Here is a 22,468-nt window from a genome sequence, read left to right as displayed (position 1 = left end):
ATCAGTTAAAGGTGTGATGTCCCTTTACCCTCAAATACTTCAGTGAGCATTTTCTAAACACAGAGATATTGTCTTTTATAACATTTTTAATACAATTACTGACATCAGGAGATTAACATCAGTATAGTTGTAGTATCAGTATCAGTATAGCTATCATCTAATCAACATATTCCTGCAAGCGTCTTATGAATGTTCTTTATAACAAAAGAAAAGCCCAGCTTGGTGGGAATCTTCTCACCATGTATAGGCATAGCAAATCATCACATTGTACACTTTAAATATAATAAAAATTTTATTTGTTAGTTATACCTCAATGAAGCTGAAAAAAAATAAAGAAAAGAATATCTCAGTGTATGTGCTGTAGCCGGTTGCCACAGTCTCTTTGGGCTCTGTTAATCCAGAAAGCTCCTCACTGGGCTTTGTCTTCTGTGGCCCTGATGTTCTTAAAAATACAGGTCAGCTATTTGACAGAATGCCCCTCAATCTGGGTGTGTCTCATGTTTCTTCATGGTTACATCTGGGTAATGGGTTTTTGGCAGGAGTGCCTCAGAAGTGATGCTGTCATGGCCTTCTCAGTGCATCACACCAGGAGGTTCTTGTGGAGAGATACTCTGAGATGATGTGAATATTCTATCCCTCTTCAAACATTCACCCACTAGATCTATCCACAAATTTTAAAAGCTCACCAGGTTGCATGCATGTAGCCAGGTTTGAGAGCTGCTCAACCTAACCCAATATAAGGAAGTAAGAGCTGGCCTCCTGAAAGAGGAGATATTTACACTGAGGCCTAAAAGATGCAGAGGAATAGCCGTGCTCATTGGAAACTGCTGTGTATGGGGGTGCAGATGTTCTACATCCAAAATAAGGCCGGGGACAAACAAGCATAGAATATGTCTAGGAATGAACCAAGGCCAGCTGGCCGGGCACAGAGTGCAAGGTAGGAAGAAGGTTGGAGGTGCAGGCAGGGGACACGCAAGGAGTTTGAACTTCTTATAAGAGCGAGGAGAGACCAGGCAATGGGTTTCATCAGAGGAATGACATACCCGGGTTTTTGTGTTGGAAAAAAAAAAAAATTCTTTTGACTGCCATGTGCGGCATTGATTGGAGGGTGTCCAGAGTGAAGGCAGGAAGTGCAGTGAGGAGGTGATAGTGTCTAGAGAGAGGAAATGGTGACCTGGTTGGCGGAGTAGGGATCACCAAATACAGTAGCACTGTGTGAGGGTGAGTGTCAGGCACTGTGGACACGCATGGACTTCTACACTGGGCTTGTGGGATCCGAGAAGGCTTCCTGGAAGAGGTGGCATATGCTAATCCCTGTTGCTGAGTGGAAGGCAGCTGGATGAAGGGGCAGGAGGAACAAGACTACACATGGAACAAGGAAGCCCTCAAGAAGGTTGAAGCCTCTAGCAGGGAGCATGGGGATGCGATGTAAGAGAGAAGCAGGGCTACAGCACCAAGGGCTGTGTGTCCCAGTTAGAAGTTTGGTCTTCACCTTCCTGGCAACAGGCAAGGGGTGCAATGGAGGGGTCTAGATCAGGTTTGCAACCTTGACGCATCCACTCCAGTTGCACACACAGGATGACTCGGAGGGCAGGGGTTGGGAGGCAGGAAGAAAGTCTAAGAGGCTGGTTTGCCAACGTCGTGGAGGAAATAGCTTCAAGGTGTGGGCACAGACCTGTGCTCCTCACGTGAAAGCTATCATTCTAACTCACAGCTTGGGGAGGACCACCAGGCAGACCCATCCAGGTCTTTGCAAGCTCCAATTGGGGTCTTTCCTGCAAACCTTTGGGAGAACAGATTAAAAGAAGAAAACCCCTTCCCAAGCAGAAGAGAGGGAGGAAAACAACCTGTTGGCTGGGGATGAGGAGAGAGAAAGAGCGAGGGGCTCACTCCAGTCCAGAATGAAGACAAATGGGCAGTGAGTTCTGGAGAATACATCCTTTCTCCGGAACGCTTCCTTCTCCATCAGGGCCCCTCACAGGCCTGTCAGGCGGGAGCAGTGCTTTTGTGCCTGTGCCGGCTGCGCTCCCGTTGCCATGGTGATGGGACCATAAGTCATGTCTGCTGCTGCTGCACAGAGGCGCTGTGATTTATGCCTGCCTGGCTGGGATTGTAAACTTTTTTTTTAATGTGCAAAATCCGTCACAGCAAGGGCGGGCACGGTGTCTCTTGCTCACTTTGGAGGTGCGGGTTGCTGTCAGACCTGCCTGCGATGCTCCTGCTGGCCCCATAGCCAGGCCACTGAACCTATGCAGCCCAACTGGGCTCTGCAGGACTCTCTGAACCCTACTGAGAAGGGTGCCAGAAGCTTGAGGAGGATGCTCACTCCCGGAGCCAGGGCACTGCCTTATTCCTGAGACCAAATCTTCCTCCTGTCTCCCCAGGCTAAGTCTATGCACACCATCTTTTCTCTTCATGCTTCAATTTCTGGCTTAATCGCTTGCACTATAAACCAGCCTCTTTAGAACTGGGTCTCTTGAAGGGGCTGGGGCATAGTGCAAGTTATTAATGAATGTGAATGTGAAATCATACCTCTTCAGCCTCAGTTTTCTCATATGTTCAGTGGGGCCAATATAACCATCTAAGGTAGGGTTTCTCAACCTTGGCACCACTGAAATTTGGGGTTGGATAATTCTTTATTAGCGGGGCTGTTCTGTGCATTGTAGGATGTTTAGCAACATCACTGGCCTCTACCCACGGGATGCCTACAGCACGTTCCCAGTGGCCACCAAAAATGTTCGCAGAGAATGCCAAACATCCCCTGGGGGGCAAAAGCATCCCTTTTGAAGCCCATTTTACAGATGAGGGAAGTGAGCCTTTTCCTTTGGACCTCAGCTTTCCTGGGCATCCAAACTCTCTCCCCGAAGACCAGGCTCCTCTGGGATATGTGGAACCATAGACTTCCATGACTATTTCCTGTCATACCTTCCAGAGGCTGTGTTCACGCTGCTGGAATGGACACCCTCACAGCTAACTCAACCATCCCCTAGCACCTGTGCACCTTGTGTGCAAATCCAGATCCATGTCAGGCTCTTCAGTGCATTTAAGTCGTCACTGTCGTACACAGGAGGACAGCGGCAGGGCTGGAAGGTGCCCTAGAAAGGAGGAGTGGGGAGAGAGACACCATAGAGGCATACCCTCTGTTCCAGGAGCTCTATACCTGGATAGTCTTTGAGGTGTCTGGAATGGCTTGCAATGACTGGCCAGGCTGGCCATTCATGTTTCCCCCTAAGCCATTCCTTTCCACTTCTTATTCCTCATTTTTTTTCACTTTACTTTCCACCCCCTTTTTTTGTGGTAAAATATATATAGCATAAAATTTACTGTCTTAACCGCTTTTAAGGGTACAGATCAGGGACAGTCAGTACATTCGTGTGGTTGTACAAGCATCCCCACCACCCATCTCCAGAACCGTTCATCTTGCAAAATTGAAACTCTGCACCCAATAAACAGTAACACCCCATCTCTCCTCCCCACAGCCCCTGGCAACCGTCGTTCTACTTTCTGTCTCTATGATCTTTGACTAAGTGCCTCACATGAGTAGAATTATACAGCATTTGTCTTTTGGTGACTGGATTATTTTACTTAGTGTAATGTCCTCAAGGTTCATCCATGTTGGATGGATGGATGGTCCATGTCAGAATCCCCTTCCTGTCTGAGGCGGAATAATAGTCCACTGTACGTATATACCACAGTTTTCTTATTGTGAATAATGTAAAATAAAAACCCGTGGACACTTGGGTTGCTTCCACATCTTAGTTATTCTGAATAATGCTGCTATGCATCTTTGATTTCTTTTTGAAGCATTATTGAGCCACATTCCAACAATCCTCATGCACTGACTGAGTACTTACTGAATGCAAAGCACTAAGAAGGGACAGTGGAATTTACAAAGGGCGTGAATCACAGTCCCTTCTGAGAGGCAAGAGCTTAGAAAGAGCCTAATAAGAAATTCCTACTGTGGATTAAGTCTGGGCTAAATAACTGTAAAATTATAACAATAATTGCCACTATTTTTGTTCCAAACACATCATGCGTTAATTCACTTGATTCTCAACAGCAACCCTACAGGGAAGGTACAGTTATCTGTTTTTGCAAATGTGCACGTGAAAGCAGAGGAAGGTCTAGTAACCTGCTCACCCTCCCCCAGACAGTGTGCGGCTGAAATGGGATTTGAGCACTAGAGCAGGTGCTGCTAACAACCAGGCTGGGCCGGGCTTACGAGTTTCAAAAGGCTGGGCGGCCACAAAGTTCTTCCTCTCTCTCACTACTTTTTCTCTTTGCTACTTCCTTTTCTTCCTCTGCCAGTTCTAGGTGATCTTTGAGTTCTACTCAGCCAGGATTTGTTCCCTCTCTGGAGTATCCAAGCATGCCCATCCTATCCCAACGCTGCACCCCTCATGAGGTCCCTGTGTCTTCTGCTGGGCCAGGGAGATAGAACGTGGAGCTCAGCGGCCGGGTGGACTAAATAATAAGCCAACAGGATAGAGGCCAGCTTCCCCCTCTTCCCAAGGAATGTGAACCAAATCCCCCCTTCTCTGATGTTTCGTTTCATGTGTGTAGCCTCTGAGCCTCACTGGGCTAACATGGTATTACTTGGAGGGGGTGTCAAGGAATGTTGGTCCTGAGCCTGCGTCTAGTAAAATAGTCTTGGGGAAACAGTGATGTGCAGACTTCACTTCCTAAGGATTCATGATATTCATTAGTATATTAATGTCCTTGGAAAAGCTTCCACCAAGGAAATCAACATAGCAACTTTCTTTATCATAGGATTTCTCAAACCTTTCAAATTAGGGAACACTCCTTTTTTATTTTGTTACATTTACTCTTCCCAAAATACAGGTGTTATTTGGAAGCACTCTCAGACAATACGGGTTTTTATAATACAATACAATGGACACTGGGAGGCAGGAAGTTTTGATGAGGCTGTTTGATACATAGAATATTTCCACGTAAGGGGACTGGGTGATGCTCGGAGACTGCATAAATATATTTTTTGAGCAATTTACTGATAATATCAAAATATCCTCATGACTGTGCCAACAAAGCCACATCAAATCGGGGCATCAAAATGTTCCACAGGGCTTCCGGGGTGGCGCAGTGGTTGAGAGTCCGCCTGCAGATGGGGGGACACGGGTTCGTGCCCCGGTCCGGGAAGATCCCACGTGCCGCGGAGCGGCTGGGCCCGTGAGCCATGGCCGCTGAGCCTGCGCGTCCGGAGCCTGTGCTCCGCAACGGGAGAGGCCACAACAGTGAGAGGCCCGCGTACCCGAAAAAAAAAAAAAAATGTTCCATATCCTTCCTCTGAGCCATTTACTTGCCTAGAACTAGGAATGCAGAGATGGTTAAGATTCAATTCTCAACCTCCAGGAAGACACAGATCACCAGCTGAGGGCAGAGGAGGGATACCCTTCTACAATTAACCATAATGCAAGGACAATGTGCTGTCCTGTAATTAAGGAAGAGGTATACTAGCAGCATGAATATAGCAATGAGGAGGCTACGATTCTGGTGGATGGAAGGAGGGAATGTTCTGGAAAGGCTGCTCAGAGGAAGTGACACTTCTGCAAGACTGTGATGGACGAGGAGTAGTTTGCCAGGGACATAGGGGACTGTGTGAGTATTAGAACAATTCAGCAGAGGGACAGCACTGCCAAAGGCAAGGAGATACTAAAGTGTATTTTGCATTTTGAAGAAATGGCAGATGAGGACATGGTGGGAAATGAGATCCCAGAGAGCATGAAGGCCAGATTATGAAGTGCTAGGAGGGAATGTGTACCAGGTGAAATGGTTTGGATTTTGATCCTGAGGCTACGCGGGGCAGGTGATGGGGCTCTGAATGGTTCTAGCAGAAGAGAGGCGTGGCCCGGTCTGTGTAGGAGCTGGATTGGGCATGTGCATGGGGGTGTGGGGTAGAGGACGGAAAGCAGTGGGACTCTTTAGGAGGGTCTGAGCCTGGGAGTGCCAGGGAAGATGGACGGGGTGGGGATGACATATGAGGGATATTTTGAAGGTAACATGGAAGGGCCTGGAGTTTCTGCTGGATCTCTTCCATTTGCTCTTCCTCCCTCCACCCTCGGCTCACCTGTACCCAGCTTTGTGCCTCAGAAGGCTGACTTTGATGGACCAGCTCAATGGGCTCCCTTGTCTGGGTTCCCTTGGCTCAGCCAGTGGGGGGCACCAGCAGAAGGTCTGGCAGGAGGTGGGTGAGTAAGGCTGGGACATTTATTCCTCTGGCTTCTTTCCTGTCTCTGTCCCTTGACCAAACGTCACAGCTCCTGCAGGAGTCTCCATGGAATTCCCTCTCCATGTTCTGGTAACATCACCCTCATCTGGACCCACTGACACCACCCACAGTGTACTGAATACCCCATTTCTAGGACTTCCCCCCAACTTTGTGCAGAGCCCCCTTTGAAACCTTTCCCACTTGAGCATACCGTCTGCTTCCTGTTGGGACGCTCTTTGATATTAGTTTCCTTAGTTGGTGAGAAGAAAAGGAATTAAGCCTAATATCAATTCATGACTCACTGAAATATCCAGTCATCTTTCTGACCAGCTTGTATGGTGCGTGCGCGCGCGTGCGTGCGTGCGTGCGTGCGTGCGTGTGTGTGTGTGTGTTGGGTACAGAGGGGATTGGTATTTATTGGGCAGAGTAAGATACACTAAAGGAAATGGGTGGTCCTACCCACCCGCAATGAGTCGTCTTAGAAGGGAAAATGATTGCCCAACTTAGCTCATCTTGATGACCACTGCCCAGAGTTGCTGCTTGCAGAATCTAAAGCCTGGCCTGCTTAGCTGAGACCAGAGCAGGGATTTCTAAGGAAGCAATGTGACCATACAGCCAGAGAGGAGGATATACCAACAGGCAGAGGCGGACTGTAGCAGTTTAGAACCATCCGAGTGACGGCAGGGGGAAGGGAAAAAAATGACTCCAAATGTCGCATCGTTTGTGAGTTTATAATTGTTTAAACCTGCCTTTGAAACTAAGACGCAGCTCAAGGCCTCTATGTTATGAGTGGTTTGTTTACAGCTTAAATTAGAGCGTTCTGTTTTTAATACATTACAAGCGACAGTGATAGTGCCAGACTGTATCTAGGAAGCACCTAGATGGAGGCCTCAACGGTGTCTCAAGCCAGAAATCTATTTCAGGAAACTAACTGGCAGCAAGATGAGATTATCCAAATATACCTCCTGAGATAACAGACAGATGGATAGCAACAGATAGATGGAGTAAGACAGCCCCGTTTCTAATTCATCCTCAATATCTCCATCCACATGGCTGTGTTTCTCCTGCATCTCAGCAACCAGAAAATCTCTCTTCGTTTTACAGAGGCACATGATCATCAAGTCATCAGAGGCAAAACCAGGAGGACCTGTAAATACCACCAAGTTCAGAGATGGCAAATACCTGACCATCTGTCACCACTCCCGGCCCATATTGAAGGCAGGCTTCATGAGTTGATCATAACAATCTTCCCATCTGAGTCCGCCTGTAGCCTCAGAAATCCTCCCAACTTAACATCCTAGGTAGCCCCTGCCCATTTATCTGAGCTGGCACATGAGATGTCTGCTATCTGCCATCTCTGATTTAGTCCAACCTCTCAGGCAGATGGATACGCAGAAGCCCGGGGGGGATATTGAAGACATGGGTTGGAGTAGATGTTCAGCTCATGGTCCCCCCACTTCCTTCTATGGCTGTGCCTGTACACTGAGATCCTGTCCCCTAATCACAGGTGACTAACTGAGAGGTCAGCTCCTAACTCATGCCAGGCCAATAGATTCCTTCTCTAGGATTCTTCAAACTGCAACTCAACGAAGAAAAGCATTCATTCTTTGGTGGTAGGAGTACAATAGTCTTGGAAACTCATGACTAACACAACCCCACTATGGGGGTGTGAGTAGGGAGGAATGAAGACACTGTGGGATGATGTAGAGAGGAAAGTCAGAATCCTAATGTTGTATAATTCCCTCAACTCCCCTCATCTCTGTGGCTAAGCTGACCTTTCACCCTCCCATGGCAGCCTTCCGGTGCAGTTGCCATTAGGCTAATTTGAACTGGGTTTCTCTCTCCTGAAACCAAAAACATCCTGACTAATATAGAGCAGAAAGGGTTTCCACGCAACAAGTGGGAGGAAGACATGGTGTCCTGATGATGGAGTAAAGGTCTTGAGATCAGAAGCCTTGTGTTCAAATTCCAATTCATCCTCTTATCAGCTGTGCTATTTAGGGTCTTAGAACATCAGCTTCTTCATCTGTGAAACGGGGCTGGGGGTATAGAAATAGCCTTGGCCTTGTTAGATGACTGCAAAGACCACATATGAGATGCTATATAAAAGCCTCTGCCCCGTCAGCCAGGCCCAAAACGCTGCTTCTATTGCTGTCTTCCGTGTGGAGTCGGGACTGAAACTCAGACATCCCAACTCTCTGCCCAGTGTACTCGCCAAAAAAACATACTTTTATGTTTTCTCTCTTTCTTTTTTCCTTCTTTCTTTCCTTCTTTTTTCCTTCTCTCTTTCTTTTTTCACTGAAAGATCTGCAGTCCCGTTTCAACGTCAGAAGTCCCATTTGAAAAGTGTTTAACTTCTAATGCAGACATACCAAGTCGTTTCTCAGTTTCACTGTATCTGCAAAGCCTTCCATAATTCAACATCAAATATTTATTATTACATTTATTAAACTTTTAATAATTTAGCATCTCCTGCATGTAAGAGAGAAGCTTAGCTAACTGGTTCCCCTTTATCCAACTTGGGTCACTTCAATATTTATATTCCGAAGTCTCCATTTGGGTTTCATTTAGCAGAGGCTGTGCCGTGGGCCTCTGCTCCAGCCGACAGTCAGCGCCTGCTGCAGCCTCCCCAGGGGCAAAGACTAACGGAAATCTGGTGCGGAACGGTGTTTGAAGAGATTTACTGAGCCTGGGCGGAAACTCATCCTAATAGACTTCACTTTTATTAAGATCACGAAACCAAAATGAGGGGAAATATATATGTCGCTGGGCTCACTGGCTGAATGACAGGCGGCAAGGCTGTGAAGGGATGTGAGTAGAAGGCAGATCCACTGGGTGGGGACTGTGGAGGTCTTTGTATTCATGCTTCTCAGAGGGGCTTCATTCTCCTAAAAGAAGGGAGGGGTGCAGGGGTGCAGGGAAAATTCCAATGCCCAAATCCCATGAGCCCAGCTGTGAGTGCCAGACAGATGCCCTGTTGCTTCCAAAGTCTCCTCTGACCCCCATTTAATCTTCCGCGAGCAAGGAATGGACTTCCACACACACTCAATGGACTAAATGGTCAACAAAGATGAAGACAAAAAGTCCGATGCGCCTACCCCTTAATCTCACAGAGAACCCCTTGCATCAACAGTAGCCAACATTTACTGAGCTCTCACCTAATGGGTTGAATTCAAATCCTGATTCTGCCACTCATTGCCTGGAACATGTTGGGCGAATGATTTAAACTTCTTGTGCCTCAGTTTCCTCCTCTGTAAATAGCAGTAACTCCATCATTGGGTCATTGGGAGGAATCAGAACTAATGCATGCAAAGCACTTAGACAGGGCCTGATACAAAGTAAACGGTCAGTACATGTGAGTCATGATTGTATCTGACTACGTACGGGGCTAAGAGTTTAAATGTATTATCTCATCAGTTTGCAAAAACATCCAAAGATACAATAGCAATGATCATCCCCATTTACAGACAGGAAACTGAGGCTCAGAAAGTTTAAACACCTTGCCCAAGGTCAGCTAGTAAGCGGTGGAGATGGGATTTGAACTCAGGTAGTTTGACTCCAGAGCCTTCACTGTTCTCTTTGCCCAAATCTCCCTTCTTCTGTGTTTCAAGCAGGTAAGTGGGTTGCCTGTTGAAGTCCTCTTGCACTTTCAGAAAAGAACATCTGTGTGAGTAATTGGTGAAGGAGGGGAAAGTGGGGGAAGCTTCTTGGGGCTGAAACCATCTAATAAGGGCTGCAGAAGCCCACCCCTGTCTCAGCATCTCCCTGGGAAGGGAAGTATGCTTCTCGGTTGCCTACCATGCAAACACACACACACACACACACACACACACAGTCACTTATTTGCAAAAGCTGTCAAGGTTGTAGGGAAGGCAAAGGCCAGACGTCTGAGTTTTACTCACCTCCAATAGGGGGGAGCATCTTGAGTATCAAATCACACAAGGCCTCCATTACGGGACTCCCCCCACCGGAGGCTCTGCTGCCCCGGGCCTTCCCATCCAGGTGTCCCAGTGTAACACCTCACCTGCCTTGGCCGAGCCTCACCCCTGCCCACCCCACACAGCCTGATGTCCCGCTGCTCTTACCCTCCCTTACTTCTGCTGTTGATGCCTAAGGGGATCAAGAGGAATGCGGGGGATCCCTTCTGTGTCCACTTCTGGGCCTTGAACTATGTCTTTTATCACCTTAACCCAACTGCATCATATAGTTATTTCCTTATTTGTACTAAAATGCCGACTAAAACTTCCAAAACTTCCCACGATAGGGTACCAGTTACGTGTAAGGTGCTGTGCTAGTTACTCTATCTACGTTGCGTAATCCTAACGACAGCCATCTGAAGGAAGCACAACAATCTCTACCTTCCAGGTTCGGAAATGGAGGTTGGAAGAGGTAAACTGCCTTGGCCCAAGGAGTTCAGGGAGCAACTGTGGTACCAGGATTCGTATCCATATCTGCAGGAGTACAAGCCTATGCTCGCTTTCCTACACCCTCTTCCCTTTCTGGTCTTTATGTTTCCAGAGCCTACACAGTGTCCATCACACAGGGAAGTACCTAGAGTGCTTTTGTTGAGGGTTTCACCTTAAGATGGATGGCCCATGTTTCCAGAATACACTGTAACTGACTTGGGGTACTGCCTGGGCAAAAGTCAGATTCTGATATCTGTAGCATCTGCACAGGAGCATCTGCTGGGGGCCCTGGAGTGGTGAATACACTCTCCTCAAGCGCCCTCAGAGTCTTTGCTGTCTCTAAGCCAGGTGGCCCAGAACTGAGGAAAGAGGGGGAGAGGAAGAAAATAGCATGAGGTTCGGTCTCCTCTCCTCTTCTCACTGTATTCTCTGCCACGTGCCCCTTGGCACTACCCACAAGACACACTGACCTGGACCCTGGAAGCTCCCGCGTGAGGCATGCCACTTCAAGACCCCACGCCCCATCCACGGAGCGGACATCCGTGGGTTTTGCCTTCTTTTGTTGTTGTTGTTCAGCACCCGTTTGCTGCCTGTCCTGATTCCCCCCTGCTTTCCCCCCCTATCCTACCTGCAATCTCAATCCACATGGTAAAGATCCCCCTACCCTTGTTGGTTTGAGAGTGGGTCAGTGACCCAGGTCTGGCTAATTTCAGGCACTGATTTGGGATATTGGCCAATGTCCCCAAATAGGCCAGACAGAAGCATCATAGCTTAGAGATGAAGAGCATGGAGTCAGGAGTCAGAGTCTCAGGATTCAAATCCTGGTTGTGTCACTTACTGGTCGTGTGACCACGGGCAAGTTATAAAATTCGCTGTGCCTCAGTTTCCTCATGCATGTAATAAGGCTAATAATGGGTAAAGATTAAACGAGTTCATTTCAGCAAAGTACTTGGGACAGGTGCCACATAAGGAGGAGCTCTCACTGCTGTCACTCAGTGCCAGGACTTTTGCTTAAAGCTTGGGGAAACAGGATATCTCCTTACTCTGGCAACGCCGCACTGAGGCTGTAAGATTGGAGTTGTTGGTGAGAGTGTGCCCGACAGAGCACGTTAACCCAGAGGAAGACAGAGATGAGGGATGAAGAGAGACACAAATACTGAGTCCCAACAACACTGTAGAGCATATAAATCCTGCTGGACCCAAAGCCGTTGCCACCCTGGAGTTTGCAAGCCCTTCCATCCTTTGTTTTCTGTGGCAGCCACGTGAGCCTTCCTTTCTTTTGCTGCCTAGTGCTTTAGTATGCATACGTTAGTGGGCACTAGAGTAATCTGAGGATTTGTTAAACCAGATTACTGGCTAAACAAGATTACACGGCCCACCTCCAAAATATCTGATTCAGGTCTTGGGTGATGTATGCGTTTCCTGCAGCTGCAGGAATAAATCACCACAAACTGGGATGGCTTAAAACCTCCGGAAGTCCAAAATCAGTATTGTGAGGCCAAAATCCAGGTGTTAGCAAGGCTGCGCGCCCCCATGAGGTGCAAGAGGGAGAATCTGCTTTTCGCCTTTTCCAGCTTCTGGTGGCTGTTGGCACTCCTAGGCTGCGGTTGTGTCAGTCCAATCTCTAGTTCCCTCTTCACGTTGCCGACTCCTCTGTGTGTGTTCAATTTCCCTCTGCTTCTCTCTTATAAGGGCACTTGTAATGGTATTTAGGGCCCATCCAGATAATCCAGGATAATCAACCTACTTTAAGATTCTTAACTTAATCCCATCTGCGAAGACCCTTTTTCCAAATAAGGTAACATTTACAGGTTCTAGGGACTGGAAACTGATACCCTTGGGGGTCAATGTCAGTCTACCAGAGATGGAGTCTGAGAATCTGCCTTTCTAACAAGTTTCCCAGTGATGCTGAGGCTACTGGTCCAGGGACCACACTTTGAGAACCAGTGACCTAGTGACTTCCTGCTAATACCTTGCAATTTCGCTCAGAGGTCCTCTCCTCTGTGAGGCCTTTCCTTTACCTCCCAGGTGAGATTAACCACCTCCTTCCTCCCTTGGGTCCCTTCTCTGCCTTGAATGTTTCCTCTAACCTTTGCAAAGGTCACAAAGTACAACACTGTTTTGTTTGCAATTTTGTCTCAGTGCCCCAAGATCTTTGTCTGAACATTTCTCTGTCTCTGATACCTAGCCTGGCACATGGTAGGTGTTCAATAAATTCTTAGTGCTTGGAATCAAGAGGCCAAAAGAACAAGGAACTCTTCTGAATTCTATCCAGAACGAATTCAGTGTGAAAACTGTCACCAAGTGAGCGATGCTGGCTTGTATCCTGATGCCCCATTATCCTTTCAACATTGTGTAGGAATTAACAGTTTTTCACCATTTCATTTTCATTGATTTGAGATCACAGAAAAATCACTCAGGGGCTGCAAAAGCTGGGCTTTGCAGATGATTATTATTCCAGCCATAACAGCAATTCTTGCATCTGTCTTATAAGAAGAATCAGCTCTCGGTGAAATTGTGAAGCAGGCCCAGTGTGTAGCAATAAGTGTTGTTTGCCATGTTGTCTCTCTATGAGTATCTTTTATTTCATCTCTCAAGTCAGTCTCTTGTTCCATGCTCCTTGCTACACCATGAGATCCCTGAAAGCCAAGGTGGGTCTTATTCATCACAGTATTCCTATGGTACCTGGCACAGTGCCTGGCACACAGGAGGGGCCCTGCTACGGTTTTCAGAATTGAAAGGAATCTGCACGCAATTTAACTAGAGTTCGCTCCTCCACCTTTGTAGCTGACATCATTAGTGTCTCGAATGCTAAAAATCTCATTTCCAGCAGCTTCCTGCTGGAACGGGCCGAAGAATGGGAGCTGTCCAGGGGAGAGTTCATTTCCTTGGCCCTTCAACCCTTCATACTTGAAAGCCTTCTCTCCCACCTTAAATTCCACACAGACAAATCCTATGCTCAATTCAAGGTTAATTGCCAATGTTCTCTCTCCTGCAAATACTTTTCTAATTCCTTTGGTCAGGAATTCGTTCTTCCTTTTCCATCCCCAAGGCACTCTATGTGTACCGCACATGTGCCTCTTCGCTCATTCTGCAAATACTTCCATATGCATAAAGCCGCTAGAACTACCACACCGTACTAGATGGTATATATTCATTTAAGTCTTCCTCAAACCCCATGACAAAGGGATTAATGCAAACTCTCAATACTAAGACCCTATCGATTTTAAGGTATGTCATAGATTGGATGTGTCCTTTCAGCAAAAGAAAGAGAGAAAAATAACAACAAACATAATAACTGATGCTTCTAGAGAGTTCACCATGTGCCAAACTCAGTACTTTACAGGTATTATATCTTTTAATTTTCAGTACTCCCCTGTAGGGCATAGATAGTCTTTTATCCACATTATCCCCAAGGGCCAACAGAGCTTCAGGAAAGCTCACGCAGGAAGCAAGTGGTGGAGTTGGGATTTGAATTGACGCAGTTCAGTTGGGCTCTATAGCCTATGATTTTTTTAAAAGAAATGAACACCCTTACCTAATAAACTTTATGTTTAATCAACATATGGCAAGCATAGAGAAAAGTGTGCAAATCGTATCTGTACAGCTTGATGAATTTTTATAGAATGAACACACCCATATAACCACCACCCAGATCAAGAAATCAAATATCACCAGCATGCTGGCATGTTTCCCTTCAATCACTGTCCCCTCCATCACCCAAAGGTAATCCCTCTTCTTTTTTCTAACATCCCAGATTCGTTTTTACTGTTTTTGATCTTCATTTAAACATACATATTCATTTGTGTCTGGCTTCAATAATTCAATTTTATATTTGTGAAATTCATCATTGGTGATGTGTGTGGTGGTTGTGTTCATTAATACTGAACATTAATAACATTGTGCTGTTTTGTTTTATTTATCTACTATCTTGTTATTGATGGGCATCTGTGTTTTTTTCCCCCAGCTTTTTGGCGGTACAAACGAATACCACCATTAGTATTCTTGAACATATTATTTATGGTATCCTATTTGTAGGATATGTAGATGTTCAGCTGTAGTAGATACTGCCCAGTAGATTTACACAGTGGTCACACTAACTTACGTTCCTGCTACAAAGGTATGGTAGTTCAGTTGTTCCGTATTCTCACCAACATTTACTATCATCAATTGTTTTGGATTTAGACACCCGGGCGGGTTGAGCCTTTACTTTTGACTCTAACTTGCTCTGCCTCCCCTAGTTTGAGATTCCATACTTTCATAGCAATCTGTCACAGACTTAAAAACAAAACCAAAAAAAAACAACAACCAGGAAAGCACCTTTTCATTTTCCTTCCCAATCCTACTGGAATGTTTATCTCTTCCTTCCTGACGTTGCTTTTTCCTTTAATCTCTCAGTTGTGATTCTCTGGCATATTATTGGCTATCTATAATTAAGATCTATTATTTATTAATTTCTAACATAGCATCTGACTGAAACTTATTAATTCTGTGAATGCCCAGGATATGCCTGCCTGAGTGGTGTCATGTCAAACAAGGTTTATTAGTGCAGCTTGGAAAACTCAACCTACATAGCACAGATTCTTTTGAATGGCAATGATTGCAATCTTTTATCTACCCTTACAGTGAAACCAATGGGTATGTGAGAGGTAAGATGAAGGTAAGACTTAAAAGGCTGTCTGCAATTGCTCCAAGCCCAGACAAAGACGTGTGGGCACCCCAAGCAGGATAATAATTCAGTGACCTAATCAAACCAACATTCTTCAAATATTTGAAATACATTTCAAATATTCTTCAAAGGGTCTATCCTGAGCCACTCTGCTCTGGTCCCGACTCGGTGAAGGCACACCCTCCACGTACCCAGGCAGAGCATTTCTAGCAGCTTAGAGCATCTAATCGTTACGGATCATGCCCTTCAAAGGTCTCACCACTTTCAATTTATTACAGTATTTCTTCCAACTACAAACAATATTGCCACTGAAATAAATTCTAGTACTATACTTTTCTCAATTTTGTTTTAATATTTCCAAAGATGTTTTAGAGTCCCTGTAGGTTGATATTCTGTTCTTTTCCATGTCTGGTTTGCTGTTCAATGTAATAATTCAGAATGGAGCAGAAAAGGCAACTGAATTGTCCTACAGACCATGGTCATTCTCAGCAGTATGACATAGAACTCAAACTTCCTGACTCTGCCTTCCCCACCATCACCAGTTTCTACTTGAACTCTATGGTAGTGGGAATTGAATTTATCTAAAATTGGTAATCCTGTACCTTTGGGAGTATATTACGTACCAGCATTTACACAGTTAATAATTACAACGATTCTTGGGAGGTGTTTCAATGAAATAGTTAAGAACATGGGTTCAGGAGGTGGAGAGATCATGGGGTGAAGCTTGGCTTCACTACTTACTAGTGAAGGTATCACCTTTATGCCTCGGATTTTTTTTTTAATTTGTAAAATAAAAATAATATTAGCGTCACATTTGGGGTTGATATAAGAATGTAATGAGATAATGTTAGTAAAGGGTTTGGGAATGATCAATGGAGATGAGTTATTATTATTATTAGTAGTAGTATTATCATCATATTCTGTGAGGTAGGCACTGTTATTATCCTCATTTTGCAAAGAAATGGAAAGTTAGTAAGCTGCATTTGGCCAGAATCATATAGTTCATCCATGGTAGAGATGGGACTGTAACCCAGACCTATCTGACTCCAGAGGGAGTGTTACTATCAGCCAGTCTGACATTTATAACTTCACTGAAATCACACATTCAATGTCAACAGTACAGAACTCTGAGGAAAGCTAGTAGAGACCTTCAACCAGATGGTCTTTTCTCCATCTTTAAAATATGTAATGCAGAGAAACCTTAGCACATGCTTTACTAAAGTCTCACTGACCTCAATTCTATCAAAAATGGAAATAATGGTCATTTGCCATGAATCAATTTGTGTGTGCATGAAACCATATTAGTTCTTAGTAATTACCACTTCATTTTCTAAGTGCTATCCCTTTAATTTTCTATCCTTTTTAAAATTACCTCTTCGGAGAAATACCAATAAAAATCATGCTGTGTTCATCCCTCCATGAAATGTTGAGAAGGTGAGAATAAATAAATTGTAAAGCAAGAGACGTGGGTTCTAGGAGCTTCCTATCAAGATGTCATGGATATATGATAGCATCTTAAATTCAAAATGACCCGAAGACAGCTAGACAGGAGAATAACAGTCACTGGAAGTATGGGGGCCATGCTTCCATGTTCCAGTTCAGGAGCTCATAAGCTGTGTACAAGCCAGTTCCAAAAGTAAAATCAGAGTCCGTTTTATGTAACATTTAAATTCTAGAATTCTTCCCTCAATCAAATTGGGAGGGGGGGAAAAAGAAACCTCCATTAGAAAGTTCCAGAATAGTGCTAGGATCAGATCTAAGACCACTGGTAAAATTAAATCAATAAACATTTTAGTAGCTGTCCGATATGTACTGGGAACTGGGGATTAAAAAGCTAAATAAGTTATTTGCTTTGACCTTAAAAGATTCGCCACATAATAAGACAGAATGATATGTAAGCAATTAATTAGAACACAGTAGAGTCAGTCTACAAGGAAGTTAAGTACAGGGTGCAAAACGTGTAAGGAAAGATGTAATCTCCATCCTTTCATGAGCAAAAACCAAATTCATTTGACCTGGACATTTCAGACCTATGGATTAGCCCAAAATCTGTTCCCGGTATCTGAGTCATGACAGAAAGCACCTCATTCTCCAATCTTTTACCTTCATGACTCTCCAGTATACTATTAAGTAATCGTCTTTTATAAGAGAAGATCATTAAAGATCCCAGGATAAGCCAGAGAATGTGGTCTCCTCTCTCGTGTTTTATATAAACCCCAAAGGGAAGTAATTATGTTGAAATATAAAGTCACTGAGTACCACCATGGAAGTCACTTTCAGGAGTGTGGAGCATGGCATATTGGACAGTGTTTTATATATCGACTAGGCAACTGCCTACGTCAACAACATGAAGAGTACTTTTCCACAGGAGTTCCTGAGATCCTGAAACAGAGGGGCTTCCAGGGCTCTAAGAAGCCCGTGGTACAGGTGCTGGAGATGACATCCCTACCTGACATCTGCAGGGTCTTCTGTGACGAGCACATCGGTCTTGCAGCTGGCCAGGGGGTTGATGGACAGCTCCACGGGTGGGACCACGAAGCTTTTGCTGACAGGAAGCCAGAGTCCTTGGCCCAAGCTGAAAGTAGACCTGCAATGTAAGAGTTTCCATTGGGGGACTCCCTGGGCAGCAGAGACAAAACAGAAAAAAGGGGCCCCTCCACCCTTCCCTTCTAGAACCTTCTCTCACTCCCCCACCCAACTGAGTCCCCTGCATTCTCCAAGGCATAATGTTGGCCAACTTTGCCCAGACTTGGATGGTCACTTCTTCACTCCGTTAATCATTTAGCCCATGCATTGTTCTCTATTGCTAGTTTTATTTTCCTGAGTTTAAATCCTGATTCCCATTTACCAGTGGGCTTTGTGAGGACAGGAACTATTTCAGCTCTGCTTTCCCAAGCAGTCCTGATAGCCAGCAGGAGGACCATAAGTGACTGCTAAGTCAGCAGGGGCAATCTGCACAAAGGTTAAGGGCATGGACCCTGAATCAATTTCACCCAAAATCTGATTCCCAGTTCTGCCACTTAATTTGCTGTATGTCTTCATCAGCTTAGGTACTGAAGTTTCACACATGATTTCATGGTAGTGGCAGGAAGAGGTTCTATGGCTATAGAATATTTTTAAACCACTGGACTAGATAATCAGTAATGTCTCCTCCAGTTCAAGTATCTCAATTTATGTCTATACCAGACAAATGGGAATTAGATTCCCATAGCAACTGGGGCCATTGCATCCCGGAAGTGCACAGGCTCGATAAACTAAGGACGTGCGTAACTACACCTCCCATCAGACCCTTCTCCATACCCCAGCGTCATGCCCCAACAGACTGTCAACTCACCTGAGAATCTTTTCAGGGGCTTGCTCCCCTGTCACCAGATCATAGCCCCTCTCGAGTGTCGTGTAAGGCCAGGGTCTGTGGGAAGAATTGAGACAGGGATAGAAGATGCTATTAGTCAGAAGCAGGTGGGATACCTATGTGGACAATGCTTGGAGTAGCTTTACAAACAATCAAATTTTGCAGAGGTAATTATTGGATAAGGCTATTTATATTATAAAAGGCTCCATTTCACCGAAGGACTCAGCACTTCAAAGTCCACTTTGTCCATTTTGGAGATTATGTATAAAAAACCCAATTCTTCTCCATTAGTCCACTCAAGAGAGTGGTCTTTGATTACCTATGGTTTGGGAGGGTGAGCTAAACTTCAGCCTTTGTTCTCTAGAAGATTCATCAATCATGTACCTGTAATACTAAAATGTGATTCAGTGGGAAATAGGATTCACTTTCCATCAGGCTTTGCAGGGACACAACTGTTGCAGAGGAAGAGTCCTCTTTGTGGAGCAGTTTGGGGCATCTGGTAATGCCATAGGGAAGGTGGGCCCTCCACTGTCTCTGCCCTGATGTCCTTGGCCACTCACCCTTCACTCTGTCCCCAGTCACTGCGCACACACAGGTGTCTGTGAACCGGGTCAGGGGTGTAGCCTTCATGACAGCTGCACTCTCCTGTAAAAGAGAAAAGGATCTTGTGAAATACTGCCTGCCCTTCTTTCTGGTTTCCTTGTTTTCTGAGAAAATAAAACAAGGTGGCTAGTTGTAGAAAAGGTCACGGAAAGAGGGTGTTCTGGTCTACCTGCCACTGTGGTTAATAAAGAGTTTATTCATTTGTTCATTCACTCACTTATTCACTCAGCGAGCCCTGACCACACTCCCTGCCGGGCTCTCTGCTCAGCCCTGGGGATGCAGAGGTCAAAGGTACAACCCAGATTCTGAAGGAGCTCGTGGCCTAACGAGGCAAACAGAAAGTAACCTGGTGGCTATACGTGGAAGTCCTATTTTCAAATATTTAAATTATGATAAAGTACACTTGCACGACAAGTGTAATCAGGAAATTGAATTCTCTCCACCTGAATCAACTATTCATGTTCATTTGTAAGCCCCCAAACAAATGCCACCTCCTCCAAATACCTCTGATTTCCCCTTTTGGAAAAATTATTTTCATCTACCATCTCCAGATTTTATTTTGTTTTGTTGTTGCTTGTTTGTCTTAATGGGTTTCCTCTCCTCTTCCCTCCTCCCCTCACTTCCCTTCTTGTCCCTTCCCTTCCATCCATCCATCCGTCCATCCATGTATCCATGTGTCATTGTTTTCTGGCCATGCCTTACACTTGGTTGCACACATCCTCACTAGCATCCCCCACTGCCTTAAGTATATTTTCCCATTAGCCAAGCTCATTCTGGGGGCACACGTCTTGTTTCCTGGTGTATCTTCAGTGTTCAAAACTCTGGAAGGGTCCTACCTCCTTGCTACTATTAGTCTTGCTTCACTGTACACTCCTTAAGATTGGGGGGTATTTTTTGATTCAATTAGTTGTTAGATTTTCCTAAGACGTATTTGTAGAATGTTCCCAGATGCTTTACCAAAAATAGATTCCATTAAAAAAACAAAAATAGATTCCATTAAAAAAAAGCTTGTGAAATACTGTACCATTCCTTAGTGCCAGTAGAGTATGATTCTTCATGAGGGTGATAATGTATACAGTTTTCCCTAAACTTATTTCACCTTGGAAGCCTTGCTGGTGAAACAAATCATAGATTAGTGTCCTGTGGAACACACTTTGGGAAACACTGGTAGGAAGTGCCCTGGCTGAACTCACTGCATAGAACAGTGTAGGTGCTCAACACTGTGAGTTGAATGAATAATTAACTATCTATGGCTTTGATCAATTTCCAGACTATTGCTGCCACGTTGCCATCTTCTGGTAATCACACTCATGCACATACCCAGATGAACCTGCAATTCTTCAGTCCTACGGTGATTCTGGTTGGCTTCACCCAAGCGTTTTCAAATTATGTTTCATGGAAACGTCTAGCTCAATGGGGGAGATTTAGGGACTTTGCACCTTTTAGATTTTAATGTTCCTTAAAAAGTTTTATTTTCAAATCTCTTTAATAATAAAAAAAAATGATGGCTAAACACTCAGATATTACATGCTAGAATTGAGGACATGAAGAGCACTGTCACTTTAAGTCTGGTTGCCAGGTAAACAGATTTTACGCAGACCTCATTAAAAAAAAAAAATTCTCCTGTCATCTTTGTTTCATTGAAGAGGACCCTGAGACTGTGAGTCTAGGTGCTAACAAGCTCATGCCTTGTACAACTTCAAGTCTTATGAATCAGGATTTTCTCAACCTTGTGCAACAGAAACAAAACACAGCAGTGAATAAGACGCTAGGGTAACACAGGTTCTACAACTATCGCCCACAACTCCTGATTTCTAAGTGCTTGTATTTATGGAATAGCCTTACTGTCTTCACTGATTCACTATACATGTTATACATTTGACCTTATACAAAGTATTCCGAGTGTCAACACTTTAATTTGTTTTATGCATTCCAACGCTGCTTAATCTTTGTATGTCCAGCATCAGCAAGTATCTGGCAAACAGCCTGGGCTTAATAAATGTTGGTTGAACTAAAAGAGTAGTAAGACAGAATATGGAGAAAAAAATGGGTCAGAGAGAATATTCACAATATTCAGATAAGACTGTTAAAAGGAGAAAGAGAAGGGAAAGAGAGAGATCTACCTTTCCCCTTCTCCGGATACCTGGTATATAAGAGGGGGCTGCTTGCAGGCAGGGATGCTGCTACCTTTCCCCTTCTCCGGATACCTGGTATATAAGAGGGGGCTGCTTGCAGGCAGGGATGCTGTCTATAATTCTCCTCTCCAATAACATCCCAGGGTCTTCCACCGGACGCCTGGGCTGTAAGTACCTGCAACCTAATGGACTGATTGATTGTTGCCAGAGGTAAGGAAAATGGATGGAAAGAGCTGAGGTCCTTGAGATTTGGATGAGAATCATCGACCAAAGTGGGAGGGGCAGCAGTCACTAATGATGTGTTAAAATGCAGCAGCCCCTTCATGAAATATTCACCACTTTAAACACATCTAAGATTAAAAGTCCTGGGATTTGTCCTCGAGACTCCCAGGACTGATTTATGATCTGCCACAAGCCACAGCCTTCATGATTCATAATGGGAGAGGTAAAGTGGTTACCTCTGGCAAAGGGACGGGAAGTCCGGCTGGGGCGAGCCAGGAGCATGGTGGGAAAGGAGGCTCTTTGTCCTCCATGGAAAGGGCTGAGGTTCCTGTCTCTCCTCTCAGTGACTCAGGACAGGGCACAGGTCATTTTTTCCCCTTTCCCTCCTTTTGCGAATATTAGTGAGAATGAGGAATCTACACAGAAAAAGGGCGCTGCTGTATTTTTCTCTTCTCGTGTGTGCTTACTAGGCAAGTTTCCCCTGCCTTGGAATGGATCATCGATTACTGCCGCTCACTGTACAACAAATATGTATTTTGCAAATGAGAAGCAACCACCCTGGAGGCTGCGTGGAGCACAGGAAGTGAGGCAGAGGGAAAAGCACGTGAGTGCTGGAGACACACAGAACTGGGTTCCAATCCTTACTTCCTCTCTCCCTAAGATGTGTGGTCTTGGGGAGGAGGTTACTTCATTTTTTGAAGAGGTCTCAGTTGTCTCATCTACAGAATGAGAATGACAGTTCTGCCCATCTCTCAGAGATGATATAAGAATAAATTGAAGTACTGAAGGGTAAAGCTCATGGCTCATGTAGAAAGTGAGTAGATGCTCAACAAATTCATTCCCTCCTCTCTCCCT

At 45.0% G+C, this 22,468-nt stretch overlaps 1 protein-coding gene across 2 annotated transcripts in view; it reads right to left on the bottom strand.

Moving 5' to 3' along the window:
- The window catches only part of ASTN2 (astrotactin 2), a 912,541-nt gene that overhangs the window by 447,674 nt on the left and 442,399 nt on the right, over nucleotides 1-22,468 (bottom strand). For both annotated transcript variants that reach the window (XM_060013324.1, XM_060013323.1), the window contains exons 8-10: nucleotides 19,214-19,298; nucleotides 18,636-18,710; nucleotides 17,751-17,888 (exon numbers count right to left, since the gene is read on the bottom strand). In XM_060013324.1, coding sequence (XP_059869307.1) covers nucleotides 17,751-17,888; nucleotides 18,636-18,710; nucleotides 19,214-19,298 — 298 coding nt within the window. The remainder of the gene's footprint in view (nucleotides 1-17,750; nucleotides 17,889-18,635; nucleotides 18,711-19,213; nucleotides 19,299-22,468) is intronic.

This window comes from Delphinus delphis, chromosome 6 (assembly GCF_949987515.2).
Source record: "Delphinus delphis chromosome 6, mDelDel1.2, whole genome shotgun sequence".
NCBI classification, from domain to species: Eukaryota; Metazoa; Chordata; class Mammalia; order Artiodactyla; family Delphinidae; genus Delphinus; species Delphinus delphis.
Note: the sequence above shows the minus strand (reverse complement) of the source record. Positions and strands in the feature narration are given on the sequence as shown.